The sequence below is a fragment of the Siphateles boraxobius genome, unplaced genomic scaffold (assembly GCF_051911475.1).
Source record: "Siphateles boraxobius isolate OS27281-9 unplaced genomic scaffold, OSU_SipBor_1 49, whole genome shotgun sequence".
NCBI lineage: Eukaryota > Metazoa > Chordata > Actinopteri > Cypriniformes > Leuciscidae > Siphateles > Siphateles boraxobius.
In genome coordinates, this window is record NW_027509130.1 from 2,643,996 (window position 1) to 2,660,000 (window position 16,005).

Sequence of the window (16,005 nt, forward strand, 5' to 3'; positions counted from 1 at the left end):
GACTAGAAAAAAATTACTTTCATTCTAGAAACTTCCATAACTTTAACACTTACATTTTTTCAATGACTTTACAAGATTTTGATTTTGTCGATTTTATTGATGATTTTCTCGATTTCCTTGCTATTTTTAAAATGTTTTTTTTATTTCCAAGACTTTTAAAGATTTTATTTGCATGCTTTAAAAACAAAGATTTAATTAATTTCTTTGATTCTTTATGATTTTATTAATTTCCTTGATTTCTTTTTATTTTATTTAAATATATATTTAAATATATATATATATATTTAAATATATATATATATATATATATATATTTAAATATATATATATATATATATATATTTAAATATATATATATATATATATATATATATATATATATATATATATATATAATATATAAATAATATTGAATTATATTCAATATTGAAATATATAAAATTGAAATATAAATAGTATTTATTTTCCATGACTTTTCCAGGTCTTAAAATCACACTTTTAATATTCCCTCATATATCAAGGTTCTCCAAGACCGTGTGAATCCTGGTGCTGAAATAAAATTGATAGTTCTTGAGGGAATTAATTAAATCAAATATTTAACTGAAAAAGATTTAGTTTTAGCTTACTTTAAAGGCTTGTTTTGTCTTATTTCTAATATGTTTAAGTCACAACACGTTGGATGTATTATTTGATCAAATATCTCTCTCATCTCTCTCTGTTCATCTGCTCCTCTCTCTCTCTCTCTCTCTCTCTCTCTGTTCATCTGCTGATCTCTCTCTCTCTCTCTCTCTGTTCATCTGCTCCTCTCTCTCTCTCTCTCTCTCTGTTCATCTGCTGATCTCTCTCTCTCTCTCTCTGTTCATCTGCTGATCTCTCTCTCTCTCTCTCTCTCTGTTCATCTGCTCCTCTCTCTCTCTCTCTCTCTCTCTCTCTCTGTTCATCTGCTCCTCTCTCTCTCTCTCTCTCTCTCTCTCTCTCTGTTCATCTGCTGATCTCTCTCTCTCTCTCTCTCTCTCTCTGTTCATCTGCTGATCTCTCTCTCTCTCTCTCTCTCTCTCTCTCTCTCTCTCTCTGTTCATCTGCTGATCTCTCTCTCTCTCTCTCTCTCTCTCTGTTCATCTGCTCCTCTCTCTCTCTCTCTCTCTCTCTCTCTCTCTCTCTCTCTCTCTCTCTCTCTCTCTCTCTCTCTCTCTCTCTCTCTCTCTCTCTCTCGTCATCTGCTCCTGCATGCAATATGAGTTTAGATGAACAGGCATAAAGACATTTGAGAGGTTTCATGTTGTGTTTGAGCAGGTTCACCTCAAGACTTCCTGAAGAAGGCAAAGAGAAATAGAAATAGAATTGCAAGTTCACTGCAATTTCACACTTTTTAATTAAACATTATATGCAAAAGGAAGAAGTGTATTTTTGTGGTGAGGAAACGGAAAACGTAAGTTAGACTTGTGTGTTAGATGTGTGTTTTAAAGGCTGAACAGTTGTACACACGTAAGGTGGAACACATATGAATATTTTGAAAAATACCTCTTTTTGCCCATACAATGAAAGTTAATTTTAATTTATTGCATTATGCCATTTTGTCCTTTTTTTACCTTTTTATCTCATAAATTTGACTTTTTCGCATCTAAATTTTGCCCTTTTGACATAATCTCAACTTTTTATATCATAAGACATTTTCAGTCTTGACTTTTATATCATATTTTGACTATTTCATTGTCATTTCACCTGATAATTATGACTTTTTAATCTCTCCCTGTAATTTTGAGGCTCATGCAAATAAAGACACTTGATCTGACGAATCAAATTCAGACATTTAAAAGTGAACATGGAGCCACTGTTTATATAAAATGTTTAGTATGTAATGAAGAACTGCAGAAAACAACATGTGGCTAAAAATAAAGTTGGGTTTCCTCTAGTTTCTCTCCGTCTCTCTCTTCTGCTGGTCTTTTTGTCTCTAGAGACTCGATCAGTGATTCATTCTCTCCGACATCTCAAATGAAGAAGTGAAACGTTGCTGCGCTGCTCTCCTTCACCTCTCATGATCTCGCTGTTCTCCTCAGTTTGATATCAGCAGTGATGGGGAAGAGATCGTGTGCTTCTGGTTCTCACTGGGATTCTCTGCTCAGAATATGCGTCCCTCTTGAATCCCTGGGACTGACGCCGTCACGTGAGTGAATCTGCTGCTGTATAATCTTCCACTTCGCTGCTCGTGGATGTTGAGATATGTGTGTGTGTGTGTGTGTGCGTGTGTGTGTGTAGCGGTTCCTCCACCCGTGTTGAGCACCAGAGGTCCGGGTCCGGGTCCGGGTCCAGGTCAGCATCAGTCCTGGCTCGCCATCAGCCCCAGCGTGTGGATCTGTGTCGGGCTGCTCGCCAGCGGCTCCGTTCTGGTGCTGCTCCTCTGGTTCATCATTTACAAACGTCACACCAGGACCTCACAGAACACAGGTACTAAAGTCCCATTCACAACAACAACTGTAACTGACTTTTGCAGCTGATGAACAGTAAAAAACTGACAGCGAATCAGAATCTATCCGACTTGAAATAGAAATAAAGGCTGAATTGAACAAGAACTACAACTTCAGCCACAGCCTTAGATGAAATCAACTGAAGAGAAAAGAAGACTTTAAATCTCTGAAGATCTTAGCAGAGGAGGATTAAACAACTCCACAACACCTACAAAAGTTTTTATTGAGAATTCACAAAGGTTTAACTCTGTTTTTCATTTGAAGTCACCATAACGTTGATCAGTGTTTCCATTTGTTGTGCTCTTAACAAACAAACAGTAATTATAAATTCATTAAAATTAATCCAATTCGTGAACAAGAAGAGGAATCATAAAATGCATGTTTTTCTTATTTTTATGTAGCCTAGTACTGCACAGAAAAAGATGTGTACATGTAGACAAGAAGACAAAATAATAATTTAATTTTCACGACAGACCCAGTTCAAAAGTTCACATACCCTTGATTCTTAATACCACGTGTTACCTGGAAGATTAATGACTGTTCGTATGATTTGTGATGGTTGTGATAGTTAAACTACCCACAGTTTTTCCATAAAAATCCTTTCCAGTGACTGTATGATATCATGGATTCATACATAACTAATACAAAAAGTGCAAAAATTGATGCTCAAGAAGCTCCTGATAATGGCAATATTAAGAATCAACTTTTGAACTGGGACTTTCGTGAAAATTCAATTATTATTTTGTTGTCTTGTCTACTTTTTCAGTGCAGTACTAAAAAAACATGCATTTTATGATCCCTCTTCTTTTCTAAATTATTAACATTTTGTAGATTCTGCAAGGTATGACCTCAACTTAACATAAAGACTATTTCTAAAACACCAAAGAGTGCAATATGCTGATAAAATGTTTTAGAGATAACCATAACTGGGCTAAAATGGCAGTACCAAATAACAACAAAATACAATTTTTATGATCCCTCTTCTTTTACAATTAGGGTGAACTTGTGACCTCAAGTGTATGTATATATTTAATGCTGCCTTTTCAAATTACTTTTGGTGAAATAAAGTAATAGAAAGTAATTAGAGAAAGTAATAAAATATCCTTTAAATGTTTTGTTTTCGAATCTAATACAATTTAACTATGATATGAAGTGAATCATTCTGAATTGGCAAAAATTGCTTTTGAATTCAGTCAAATACTTATGAACCAACCTTCAAGCTCGATTTTTCCATTCCACTGCTATAGTTTTTTTTTGTTGTTTATGTTTTTATATGTAAAAGTGCTAGACGAATGTCTTTAGCCCTCTGCTGCTCTTCGGTTATTTTTGACTGAAAATTTGTAAAAAAAAAAAAAAAGAGTTTTTTTTTTTACTTTTTGTCTTTTTCTGAATGGTACGAAACTTGGTAAAGGTTTTGGCACTAGCTGTGTGAACACAAAAAGATTAAAGATTAAATTTCCTGAAAACAATTGTCACGCTTATATTGTTCACGATTAAAAAATAGTGCATTGGAAATTAATGAATGCCGAATTTAATTTAGTGTAAGTGTTTGGAACTGCGCACAAACAAAATCTCACTGAAAGCTCATTTTTTGAGATATCAACCTCAAGTTTTGAGCACAACTTGTTTAGTTATGGCATTCATAAAATTTTATCTTTGTGCATTTTTTATTGCAATAAATATAAAAACAAAAAAACAATTAAGTTAACTTTTTAAATCTCTTTTTTCACTTTAGCAATAATCTGCGAGGTGTCGTCTTTTAAAAGAGACAAAACTTGAGTCTGCTGGAAATGTCATTTTCAGGTCTCTACTCAAAAATGGAATAAATGGATAATAACTACTGCATAAATGTTATTTAGTACAGAACATCCCCTAAAAATACAAAATATGAAATAAAAAAAACATTATCAAACTAAAATATAGTACAAAATAATTTCATTGAAATAAAAAATGTAACAAATTTTGACCTACACGCGAACAACACTTAGTTAATAGCAGTTAATGATTGACAAGGCGCTCTAAAAACGCAGCTCAGAGAGTTTAAAAGAGGTTCAAATAAAAAAAGGTGTATAGAAACAATGGAAAATCAGCACGATGGAATGCAAAAACGTGTTCTGTGTGAACAGACCAAGAGGTCCAATAAAGGAGTTTCTACCCAACGAAACCTCACGCACACACTTCAGTGAGTTTCTGTTCCTCTCGTGGGGTCAGGAGGGTGAGGAGGGGTCTTCAGGGACTGTCCCATGTCTCACGTCTTCATCTCTCACACACACACACACACACACACACACACACACACACACACACACGCATGCATCCGTTACCTCAGGACGCAGAACGCAGCTCTTAAACCAGCGGAAGAACCCAACGGTACTCGTGAGCTAAATTTAACCCCAGCATTTTCAGACTCGAGCGAGAGGTCAGAGAGTTCAGTGTTTGTATGTGACTATAATAATTCAGTGCTGAGGGAGAATATGAGGGGATTTACAACTGTAGATTAACTTAAGTCTTAGTCTCAACCTCTCAGCTGATGCAGTTCCTGTCTGATCACTTATATTCTCTGTTACGTATCGCTAGATCATTGGCCAACTTTACGTTTCAGCGTTCACTCGAAACACGTTTCAACACGCTTGTTAGGCCTCGAAACCTTGTGTTTTGTCGATTCCTCAACCCTGCTTCTGGCTCCTTATAAACGTCTGTATGATCTCAGAGCACACCGTCATCAGTGAGATCAGGTGTGAAATCTGTTGTGTTTTCTGAATCATAATGCACCATGATTCATAAGAACACAACAGTTTTAACCCTGTGAAACAGAACCTGTCTGAGTGTTATGCAAACCTTTATCATTCTGAGAAATAACACTGAAAGATGACAAATATCGACTTTTAGTACTATTTACTCAGTCACCCAAAACTATTACTAGTGCTTATAGTGATGAAAACCTGTAACACTAGAACACCTTAACAACTGCATAGCAGCACACATTAGCCGCGTTTCCACTGTCGGGCCAGGGCTAACAGCGAGCCGAGCCGGGCCAGTGGCCTCGGGCCTCAAGCACCAGGCTTGCGTTTCCACTACTGGGCCAGTAGCCCTGCAACGCTGCCCTAAACCCCGCCCTTAACACGGCTTTCTAGATCAAACGTCATACAACCTAACCCATTTCAGCGGGTATTATGAATTCATTATTTTTTTTAGTTAGGAAGATAGCATGTATATTAACTCACCGGCCGTGGCTGCCATAGTGTCCCGACTTGTCTCGCCACTAACAGAGGGACTGTGACCCAGCACACTGTCCATTAAGTCGAACCATGGAAAGTTCCTTCTCTCGGCTTCGCTTTGTCCATTGTGCGTTTTAATCGCCTCGTACTGCGTCCGCAACTTTTTGATTTTTTCCCGATCTTAAAGCTTTGTTCGCTGAATGCTTAGCTTCAGCAACGATGTATTTTATAACGTCCTCGTTTCTGCACACGCCGTCAAATTGACGTTGTACCCTTTCTTCTGCCCAAATGCTCAGAAGAGCTTTGGTATCTTCGACAGGCGGTAACGTTACAGGCGATTCCCCATTTCGAGCAGCGATTATTTTGCGCTAAATAAAAAAGTGAAATGTGCATGTTGCCGCAGACCATAACTATCCCTAACACCGATAAACTCCGCCTTTTACCTTGACCACGTCTCAAGCCCGAGCTTGCCCGCTTTGGCCCAAGGTATTCGACGAGCCAGAAATCCTGGCCGTTAGCCCAGAGTAAAACCCCTGATCAAGCCCCGGAAGTAACAGTTGAAACGCGACTGGCCCTGGCACGCACTAGCACAGCTCGGCCCTGGCCGGCAGTGGAAAGGCGGCTATTAAAAACACCCTGAACACTTTAGAACTGAATGGCAGCACGCAGTTCTAAAGGGTTCCGAGTGGTTTTTTTTTTGGTGTGTTGCTTTGCAGTTATAAAGTGTTCAGAATGTTTTTAAATGTGTTGCTATTCAGTTCTAAAGTGTTCCGAGTGTTTATTGGTGTGTTGTCATGCAGTTCTAATGTGTTCCGAGTGGTTTTTGGCATGACAACACATTAAAAACCACTCGGAACTCTTTAGACCTGCATAGCAACAGAGCAATAAACACTCGAAACACTTTAGAACTTTATGACAACACACAAATTAACACTCGGAACAATTTAGAACTGCATAGCAACACACCAAAAACCACTCGGAACACTTTAGAACTGCATGACAGCACACCAATAAACACTCGTAACACTTTAGAACTGCATAGCAACACACCAAAAAACACTCGTAACACTTTAGAACTGCATGACAGCACACCAATAAACACTCGTAACACTTTAGAACTGCATAGCAACACACCAATAAACACTCGTAACACTTTAGAACTGCATGACAACACACCAATAAACACTCGTAACACTTTAGAACTGCATGACAACACACCAATAAACACTCGTAACACTTTAGAACTGAATAGCAACACACCAATAAACACTCTGAACTCTTTAGAACTGCATAACAACAATAAAAACCGCTCTGAACACTTTAGAACTGCATAGCAACACCAACAAGCACTCAGAACATTTTAGAACTGCATGACAACACACCAATAAACACTCGTAACACTTTAGAACTGCATGACAACACACCAATAAACACTCGTAACACTTAAGAACTGCATGACAACACACCAATAAACACTCGTAACACTTTAGAACTGCATGACAACACACCAATAAACACTCGTAACACTTTAGAACTGCATGACAACACACCAATAAACACTCGTAACACTTTAGAACTGCATGACAACACACCAATAAACACTCGTAACACTTTAGAACTGCATGACAACACACCAATAAACACTCGTAACACTTTAGAACTGCATGACAACACACCAATAAACACTCGTAACACTTTAGAACTGCATGACAACACACCAATAAACACTCGTAACACTTTAGAACTGCATGACAACACACCAATAAACACTCGTAACACTTTAGAACTGCATGACAACACACCAATAAACACTCGTAACACTTTAGAACTGCATGACAACACACCAATAAACACTCGTAACACTTTAGAACTACATGACAACACACCAATAAACACTCGTAACACTTTAGAACTGCATGACAACACACCAATAAACACTCGTAACACTTTAGAACTGCATGACAACACACCAATAAACACTCGTAACACTTTAGAACTGCAAGACAATACACCAATAAACACTCGTAACACTTTAGAACTGCATGACAACACACCAATAAACACTCGTAACACTTTAGAACTGAATAGCAACACACCAAAAACCACTCGGAACTCTTTAGAACTGTATAACAACAATAAAAACCGCTCTGAACACTTTAGAACTGCATAGCAACACCAACAAGCACTCAGAACATTTTAAAACTGCATAGCAACACTAAAAAAACCCCACTCTGAACACTTTAGAAATGCATGTGAACACATTAAAAAATACTCTGAACACATTGGAACTGCATGAAAACACACCAAAAAATTGAATAATGAGGACTTTTCTTGGGGAAATCTAGTTAGCATTAGTGGCCACAGTATAAATCAGCTGTTTGTTCTAACTCACTCACTAGTCAGTGTTGTTTTTCTGTCCAGCAGGTGAAAAGGACACTACACCTCACACCCCGACAGCCGTAGAACAGGAAGAGGAAGCCCTCTGGATGCACCTCAACGGCCAGACACAGGAAGTGCCAGTCAGCGCTGGGGCATGTGGGCGGGGCCTGTGCAATGGGTGGGCGGAGCACGGGCTGCCACTTCCTGCCACAGAACTGGGAGACTCCGCCCTCGTCACCGCCAAAACTGGACAACCTGTTGAAGTCTGACGAGTAACAGCAGAACGCATTCTGATAGTAAATAATGTGAAAATCATCCAACCTACCAGTCCAGCTCTTGATATAATCCAGTTTGTATTCATATGCACATCAAACTGCAGAACACATTATATCAAACCTGGATCTCAGCTCATGTGTGCAGCTGTAAGATCTCGTCAGGCTTCACAGAACATCACATGGAAACTGATTCATCGTCACTTTTTTTAAAGATGAATATTTTCATTTTGTGTATATTTTGGGAGATTTCCGGCACACTTATGAGAGTCATATTTGTTCATAAACATTTATTTGGCTCTGTGACTAATTGCTTATGTTCCTCTATTGTAAGTTGTAGTGTCTGACAAACGCATAAAAAAATGATTTTTTTCTCACTCTGTTTATTAATAAGCAAGTTTGGTTAATAAAACCATCTAAATAAAGCACAGTTTGTTCTCTTATTGTCTATATGAGTAAGAAACAATTATGAAGTCATATTGTACATTACATACATCATTCATTTTAAAATCTGAATGATTAAATGATTGAATAAATCAAAGGGTTTTTTAGGAACACTGAAACACAATGAGCAACACTTCATATAGTTAAATACATACAGGTGTGTGTGTGTGTGTGTGTGTGTGTGTGTGTGTGTGTGTGTGTGTGTGTGTGTGTGTGTGTGTGTGTGTGTGTGTGTGTGTGTGTGTGTGTGTGTGTCTACCAGTATGTTGTGTTGTGGGGTAGAACAGGTGCAGGTATTTGGGCTGGCCGTCGCTGGTGTGTGTGTGTCTGTGTGTGTGTGTTCTCTACAGGTGTGTTGTGGGGCCGATCAGGTGCAGGTATTCGGGCTCGCTGTCGCTGCTGTGTGTGTGAGTGTGAGTGTGTGTGTGTGTGTGTGTGTTCTCTACAGGTGTGTTGTGGGGTCGGTCAGGTGCAGGTATTCGGGCTGGATGCCGCTGCTGTGTGTGTGAGTGTGTGTGTGTCTGTGTGTGTGTCCTCTACAGGTGTGTTGTGGGTCAGTCAGGTGCAGGTATTCGGGCTGGCTGTCGCTGCTGTGTGTGTGAGTGTGTGTGTGTCTGTGTGTGTGTCCTCTACAGGAGTGTTGTGGGGTCGGTCAGGTGCAGGTATTCGGGCTCGCTGTCGCTGCTGTGTGTGTGTGTGTGAGTGTGTGTGTGTGTGTGTTCTCTACAGGTGTGTTGTGGGGTCGGTCAGGTGCAGGTATTCGGGCTGGATGTCGCTGCTGTGTGTGTGAGTGTGTGTGTGTCTGTGTGTGTGTCCTCTACAGGTGTGTTGTGGGTCAGTCAGGTGCAGGTATTCGGGCTGGCTGTCGCTGCTGTGTGTGTGAGTGTGTGTGTGTCTGTGTGTGTGTCCTCTACAGGAGTGTTGTGGGGTCGGTCAGGTGCAGGTATTCGGCTGGCTGTCGCTGCTGTGTGTGTGAGTGTGTGTGTGTGTGTGTCCTCTACAGGAGTGTTGTGGGGTCGGTCAGGTGCAGGTATTCGGGCTCGCTGTCGCTGCTGTGTGTGTGAGTGTGTGTGTGTGTGTGTGTTCTCTACAGGAGTGTTGTGGGGTCGGTCAGGTGCAGGTATTCGGGCTGGCTGTCGCTGCTGTGTGTGTGAGTGTGTGTGTGTGTGTGTGTGTGTGTTCTCTACAGGTGTGTTGTGGGGTCGGTCAGGTGCAGGTATTCGGGCTGGCTGTCGCTGCTGTGTGTGTGAGTGTGTGTGTGTGTGTGTGTCCTCTACAGGAGTGTTGTGGGGTCGGTCAAGTGCAGGTATTCGGGCTCGCTGTCGCTGCTGTGTGTGTGAGTGTGTGTGTGTGTGTGTTCTCTACAGGTGTGTTGTGGGGTCGGTCAGGTGCAGGTATTCGGGCTGGCTGTCGCTGCTGTGTGTGTGAGTGTGTGTGTGTGTGTGTGTGTTCTCTACAGGTGTGTTGTGGGGTCGGTCAGATGCAGGTATTCGGGCTGGCTGTCGCTGCTGTGTGTGTGAGTGTGTGTGTGTGTTCGCCGCTGGCGTGTAGAGAGTGTTTTCCGCAGCTCATTCCCGCGTGTTTCCAGCGTGGAGACGATCCTCTCGGCCAGATCCTGTTGCAGACGCTGGAAGTTCTCTCTGCAGATCAAAAGACACACACAGAAAGATTCAACGTGTGTGTGTGTGTGTGTGAGCATCAGTGATGTTGATCCCTTGTTTTCAAAAACAAAACAAACTAAAAAATTGTGGGACAAGAAAATGATTTTACAGAATGAAACAGAGAAATTCAATCTATTTTGTGAAAGGCACTTTAAAAAGAAATCTGAGTTTCTTTTCTAAGAAATGTAAAGAAAAGTTTTTCTTCAGGTTTATACATCGAACATGATTCTAATTCTAATAGAGGGCAACTACAAAAGATAATTATTTCGTAGTTTACATTTTTGACATTTATGTTGTTATACACTTGTCGTTCTGATAATAAACTGCATGTCAAAATGTTTTACTGGTGTATTCTGGGAGTATTTTATTTTATTATTACAGGACAAAAGTGTTGGTGGTCTTACGCTGTTGGTGGTGTCGGCAGGTTGTATTTCTGCCCAGTAACTCCAGTCAACCAGTAAGTCATCTCCTTTCCTTTACCCTGAAACACACACACACACATACACACGTTGTGAGTCTCTGCTGTGACTGTGAACTCTACTCAAACAGTCTGCGACAGGCTGAAGGGACTTAAATAAGAGCCTGCGATTGGAAGCTGAAATAAGAGCCTGCGATTGGAAGCTGAAATAAGAGCCTGCGATTGGACAGAAGCTGAAATAAGAGCCTGCGATTGATTGAAAGCTGAAATAAGAGCCTGCGATTGATTGAAAGCTGAAATAAGAGCCTGCGATTGGACAGAAGCTGAAATAAGAGCCTGCGATTGGACAGATGCTAAAATAAGAGCCTGCGATTGGTTGAAAGCTGAAATAAGAGCCTGCAACTGGAAGCTGAAATAAGAGCCTGCGGTTGGACAAAATCTGAAATAGGACCCTGTATTTGAATGGAAGCTGAAAATAAGAGCCTGTGATTGGTTGGAAGCTGAAATGAGAGCCTGCAATTGGACAGAATCTGAAATGAGAGACTGTGATTGGATGGAAGCTAAAAATGAGAGCCGTTGATTGGTTGGAGGCTGAAATGAGAGCCTGCAATTGGACAGAATCTGAAATAAGAGCCTGTGATTTGTTAACAGTTGAAATGAGAGCCTGCGATTGGACGGAAGCTGAAATAAGAGCCTGCGATTGGAGAGAAGCTGAAATAAGAGCCTGCAATTGGACAGAAGCTGAAATAAGAGCCTGTGATTTGTTAAAAGCTGAAATGAAAGCCTGCGATTGGACGGAAGCTGAAATAAGAGCCTGCGATCGACTGGAAGCTGAAATAAGAGCCTGCGATCGACTGGAAGCTGAAATAAGAGCCTGTGATTGGTTAGAAGCTGAAATAAGAGCCTGTGATTGGTTAGAAGCTGAAATAAGAGCCTGTGATTGGTTAGAAGCTGAAATGAGAGCCTGCGATTGGCCGAAAGCTTAAATAAGACCCTATTATTGGCTGATATCTCTCCTCTCACCTTCAGGTGTGTTTCTCCTCGGCGCTCGCACTCAAACTGACAGTCAGTTCGGTGCAGGATCTGGATGGTCGACTCGCTCACGTGAATCCTCAGAGCTGGAAAACACATCAGCTGCTTCACTGAAGAGTGTGTTTTTGTATGTGAGTATATGTGAATGTGTGTGTTTGTGTCTTACGCAGGCCCGTAGACTCCATACGTGACGCCGTGTTGACCGTATCTCCAAACAGACAGTAACGTGGCATCTTATTACCCACCACACCTGCCGCACATGGACCTACACACACACACACACACACAAAATGTAATAAGAAAAGATTTGCAAATTGGTTCAAAATACAGTAGATGCATGGCTGAGCTCATCCAAATGGACGAACTTGATATTTGAATGATTTTTGCTAGATTTATGCATTTTGACCAGTAGGTGTCGCTGCGACAAGACGTTGCAGGAATGATTTCTAGTAACTTTCCTTCTTCCCGTGTGTCTGTACCTGAATGGATCCCGATACGGATCCACAGTGGGATTCCCGGCAGGTGTCTCAGCTGGAACGTCCCCATGAACTCCAGGATGTCCAGAGCCATGAGACAGATGTCCACCGCGTGTCTGTTCCCGTTGCGTTTCGGCAGACCGGACGCCACCATGTACGCGTCACCGATGGTCTCCACCTGAACACGAATATTTAATCACATTCTGCCTTTCATGGGTTTTTTTCATTATTATATTAAAACAAAAATCGTTTTTAAATCATTAAAAATATATAGTCAAACCAAAAATTATTCAGACACCAGATATAATTTTTTATATTTTCTTACTGGTGGGTGCAGGACACTATAGTTCATTTATGTGAGTGAGGATGGCAAAATGAAGTAAACTGTGACATATTATACCCAAAAACTCTTCATACAGTGACTACCAGTAAAATTTATAAAAAAATTGGGACAAAAATTATTCAGACACTTTGACCTGACCATGTTTTGCTTAAGTGTTTTTTCTATAATTGCTAATGCACCTTTTTGCACCATAGATTGAACAAAATGAAGCATTGCTTGGTCATTGGTTGAGCTAAATTGGTATTATCTAATTGTGTGGTTAAATTTAACAGCTGACAGATATTCAACATAATTAATTTGTGAGACAGTCTAACAGAAGGATGGACAAAACCAGTGAAATATCAACTGATATGATAACTCTGAGTTCCATTTTCTCGAAACTATAGTGAATAAACTGTGATAATGTGAGAAATTTTGAAGGCGTCTGAATAAATTTTGGTTTGACTGTCTATTTCTTTAAATAATAAATCATTAAAAGTGGTTGACTGTCCGCTAGACGTTCCCTCAGAGCACCTTGTAGACGTCGTGGTGGTCGAGGATGCTGTCGAAGTTCTTGTAGATGTCGTTGAGCATGTCCACCACCTCCATGGGCGTGCTGTGGTGGCAGAGGGTGGTGAAGCCCACGATGTCGCTGAAGTAGATGGTGACCTCGTCGTACAGCTCCGGCTCCACGCGCCCTGTCTCCTTCAGAGAGCGCACCACCGGCCTGTGTGAGAGACAGTCTGATGCTCAGAACACACACACTCGGGTTTGAGATGCTTTATCACGTCAGGGTCAGTTCTGCTGCTCGCCCAGCTGCTATGTGTTAGCTAGAGAGTCCTAAGTAGCTGCTAGGGCATTGCTATGTGGTTGCTAGGCAGTTGCTAGGGCATCACTATGTGGTTGCTAGGGCATTGCTATGTGGTTGCTAAGCAGTTGCTAAGTATTCATTACTTCAATGAGCAGTACATTTCTGCCTTAAATTATTACATTGTTTAAATTAATAAATATTTTGCTAACTGTGATTTTGTATATGTAAATTTCTGAATACAAAACTTTGACAGTTACCTCTGATAACAGATCAATCTAAATTGTAATGTGGACTTTGAAACGATGTGTATTGTGAGAAGCGCTATACAAATAAATGTGAATTGAATTTGCAGTTGCTATGACATTGCTATCTGATTGCTAGACAGTTGCAAGGATGTCCTGTGTGGTTGCTAGCATGTTCATAGGCAGTTACTATGGCATCACTATGTGGTTGATAGGGCATTGATAGGGCATAAGGTTGCTGGGCAGTTGTTAGGACATTGCTATTTTGTTGCTAGGCAGTTTCTAGTGTGTCATGGGTGGTTGCTAGGGTGTTGCTAGGTAGTTGCTAGGGCATCGCTGTGCATTTTCTAGGAGGTGCTAGGGCATTGCTATGCAGTTGCTACAACATCACTATAAGGTTTGTTGCTATTTTTGTTGCTAGGAGGTTGCTAGTGTGTTTCTAGGATTGTCTGGGTGATTGCCATGGTATTGCTAGGCAGTTGCTAGGGCGATGCTATATGTTTGCTTGGCAGTTGCTAGGATGTGCTGGGTGGTTGCTGGGGTGTTGTTAGTTCATCACTTTGAGGTTGCTGTGCAGTTGTTCGGACATTGATATTTTTGTTGCTAGGCAGTTGTAATATGTGTAGGGTGTCATGGGATGTTGCTAGGGTGTTTTGCTAGGCACTTTCTAGTGCATCGCTATGTGATTGCTAGTCAATTTCTATGGTGTGGCTATGCATTTGCCAGGGAATGGCTTTTTGATTGCTAGGCAGTAGCTAGAATATCCTTGACAATTGCCGATGTGTTGCTAGGCATTTGCTAGGATCATCTAGGTGGTTGCTATAGAGTTGCTAGGGTGTTCTGGGTGGTTGCTGTGGTGTTCCTAGACAGTTACTAAGGCATCGCTTTGACTTTACTAGGGCATTGCTATGTGGTTGCTATGCAGTTGCTAGGGTGTTCTGGGTGGTTGCTGGTTTGTTGCTAGGCAGTTAATAGAGCATCGCTTTGACTTTGCTAGGGCATTGCTTTGTGATTGCTAGGCAGTTGCAAGGGTGTTGCTAAGCAGTTGCTAGGGTGTTCTCAGTGGGAGTTAGATGTACATGAAGTGTGTGTGTGTGTGTGTGTGTGTGTGTGTGTGTGTGTGTGTGTGTGTGTGTGTGTGTGTGTGTGTGTGTGTGTGTGTGTGTGTGTGTGTGTGTGTGTGTGTGTGTGTGTGTGTGTGTGTGTGTGTGTGTGAGTGTGTGTGTGTCTGACCCCGGCAGCAGCATGAAGTTGAGCTGATCGGCTCGGTCTCTCTCGGCCTTGTACAGAGCCGTTCTCTCCTCCACCAGATGCTCCAGGTTCCTGGAGTACATCTGCAGCCGGCGGATCAGGTTGTCCATGTAGCTGGCGTTGGCCTGGTTATGAAAGTTACTGCAGAAACACACACCAGCACGTCAGTATGTGCTCACGACTCAAGTGAAACGCGAGAGGGGTCACTCACGCACCTGAAGATCTTCCCCAGAGCGCCCTCGATCCGCTTGAAGTCCGGACGCTTCTCTGGATCCTCCTCCCAGCAGCTCTTGATCAGCACAAACAGCTACAAAAATAAGTGCTGTTTATATTTAAATATGAGAATATTTCACATTTCAACAACATAGTTCAAATCAGCAATAAAATCTGACATGTACTATTTCATAAGTGTTGTTTCTTGCACACAAAAAAAAATGTTTATTTTAGCTTTGTCCAGCCAATACGCGCATGTAGTCCTACAAGCTCGGATATACTTCAATTAGTCTTGATGATGTAATAAGTGGGTGTGGCTCTGAGGCTCCGCCTTCTTTGAGGTGTAAATCTTTTCTGTTCTTTTCTTCTGTTCAGTCCGTCGAGGTCAGACGTAAGTAAAAACATGAACATACTGGAGAGCTGCTTTATTGTAGAAAATGAGCTTGTAATTCTAATCGAAAGAGACACTGACAGTTTTTTCATATTTAATACTGTAAACCAGGCTTTAAAGCAATCTATTGTATAAAGTGCTGTTATACACTGCTGTGCAAAAGTTTGGGGTCGGTAAGATTTTTAATGTTTTGAAAATAAGTCTCTTCTGCTCACCAAGGCTGCATTTATTTGATTAAAAATACAAAACAAACCCAGTAATATTGTGAAATATTATTTCAATGTAAAACAGCTGTTTTCTATATGAATATATAGTAAAGTGTAATTTATTCCTGTGATCAAAGCTGAATTTTCAGCATCATTACTCCAGTCTTCAGTGTCACATGATCCTTCAGAAATCACTATGATTAT

General features: G+C 40.9%; 3 protein-coding genes across 8 annotated transcripts in view; 1 reads left to right on the forward strand and 2 right to left on the reverse strand.

The window, feature by feature from the left end:
• Nucleotides 1-1,919: 1,919 nt before the first annotated feature.
• Nucleotides 1,920-16,005, reverse strand: part of tefb (TEF transcription factor, PAR bZIP family member b) — a 140,113-nt gene continuing 126,027 nt past the window's right edge. For both annotated transcript variants that reach the window (XR_013194751.1, XR_013194752.1), the window contains one exon: nucleotides 1,920-1,930. The gene's annotated coding sequence lies outside the window, so the exon portion shown is untranslated. The remainder of the gene's footprint in view (nucleotides 1,931-16,005) is intronic.
• LOC143711169 (uncharacterized) lies at nucleotides 2,046-8,507 on the forward strand. Of its 2 annotated transcripts, none has more exons than XM_077202518.1 (3): nucleotides 2,046-2,164; nucleotides 2,257-2,445; nucleotides 8,108-8,507. In XM_077202518.1, the coding sequence occupies exons 1-3, from the start codon at nucleotides 2,074-2,076 to the stop codon at nucleotides 8,329-8,331; spliced, it is 504 nt and encodes a 167-aa protein (XP_077058633.1). In that variant the 5' UTR covers nucleotides 2,046-2,073; the 3' UTR covers nucleotides 8,332-8,507. The 2 variants fall into 2 exon arrangements, with proteins under 2 accessions (XP_077058633.1, XP_077058632.1); XM_077202517.1 differs by having other exon boundaries at nucleotides 2,047-2,164; nucleotides 8,105-8,507.
• gucy2ca (guanylate cyclase 2Ca) overlaps nucleotides 8,599-16,005 on the reverse strand; it is a 30,161-nt gene continuing 22,754 nt past the window's right edge. For 2 of the 4 annotated variants that reach the window (XM_077202365.1, XM_077202368.1), the window contains exons 20-27: nucleotides 15,207-15,298; nucleotides 14,974-15,132; nucleotides 13,222-13,414; nucleotides 12,369-12,543; nucleotides 12,056-12,154; nucleotides 11,881-11,975; nucleotides 10,844-10,920; nucleotides 9,417-10,418 (exon numbers count right to left, since the gene is read on the reverse strand). In XM_077202365.1, coding sequence (XP_077058480.1) covers nucleotides 10,232-10,418; nucleotides 10,844-10,920; nucleotides 11,881-11,975; nucleotides 12,056-12,154; nucleotides 12,369-12,543; nucleotides 13,222-13,414; nucleotides 14,974-15,132; nucleotides 15,207-15,298 — 1,077 coding nt within the window. In that variant the 3' untranslated portion in view covers nucleotides 9,417-10,231. Of the gene's footprint in view, nucleotides 8,960-9,416; nucleotides 10,419-10,843; nucleotides 10,921-11,880; nucleotides 11,976-12,055; nucleotides 12,155-12,368; nucleotides 12,544-13,221; nucleotides 13,415-14,973; nucleotides 15,133-15,206; nucleotides 15,299-16,005 lie in introns of those variants that run through there. The other 2 variants (XR_013194734.1, XM_077202366.1) reach the window with 2 other exon arrangements.

Coding starts and splice junctions, on each gene's coding strand:
- LOC143711169 (XM_077202517.1), top strand. CDS start 2,074: ATGGGGAAGAGATCGTGTGCTTCTGGTTCTCACTGGGATTCTCTGCTC. Junction 2,165..2,256: donor CCTGGGACTGACGCCGTCAC/GTGAGTGAATCT, acceptor GTGTGTGTGTAG/CGGTTCCTCCACCCGTGTTG. Junction 2,446..8,104: donor CAGGACCTCACAGAACACAG/GTACTAAAGTCC, acceptor TTTTCTGTCCAG/CAGGTGAAAAGGACACTACA.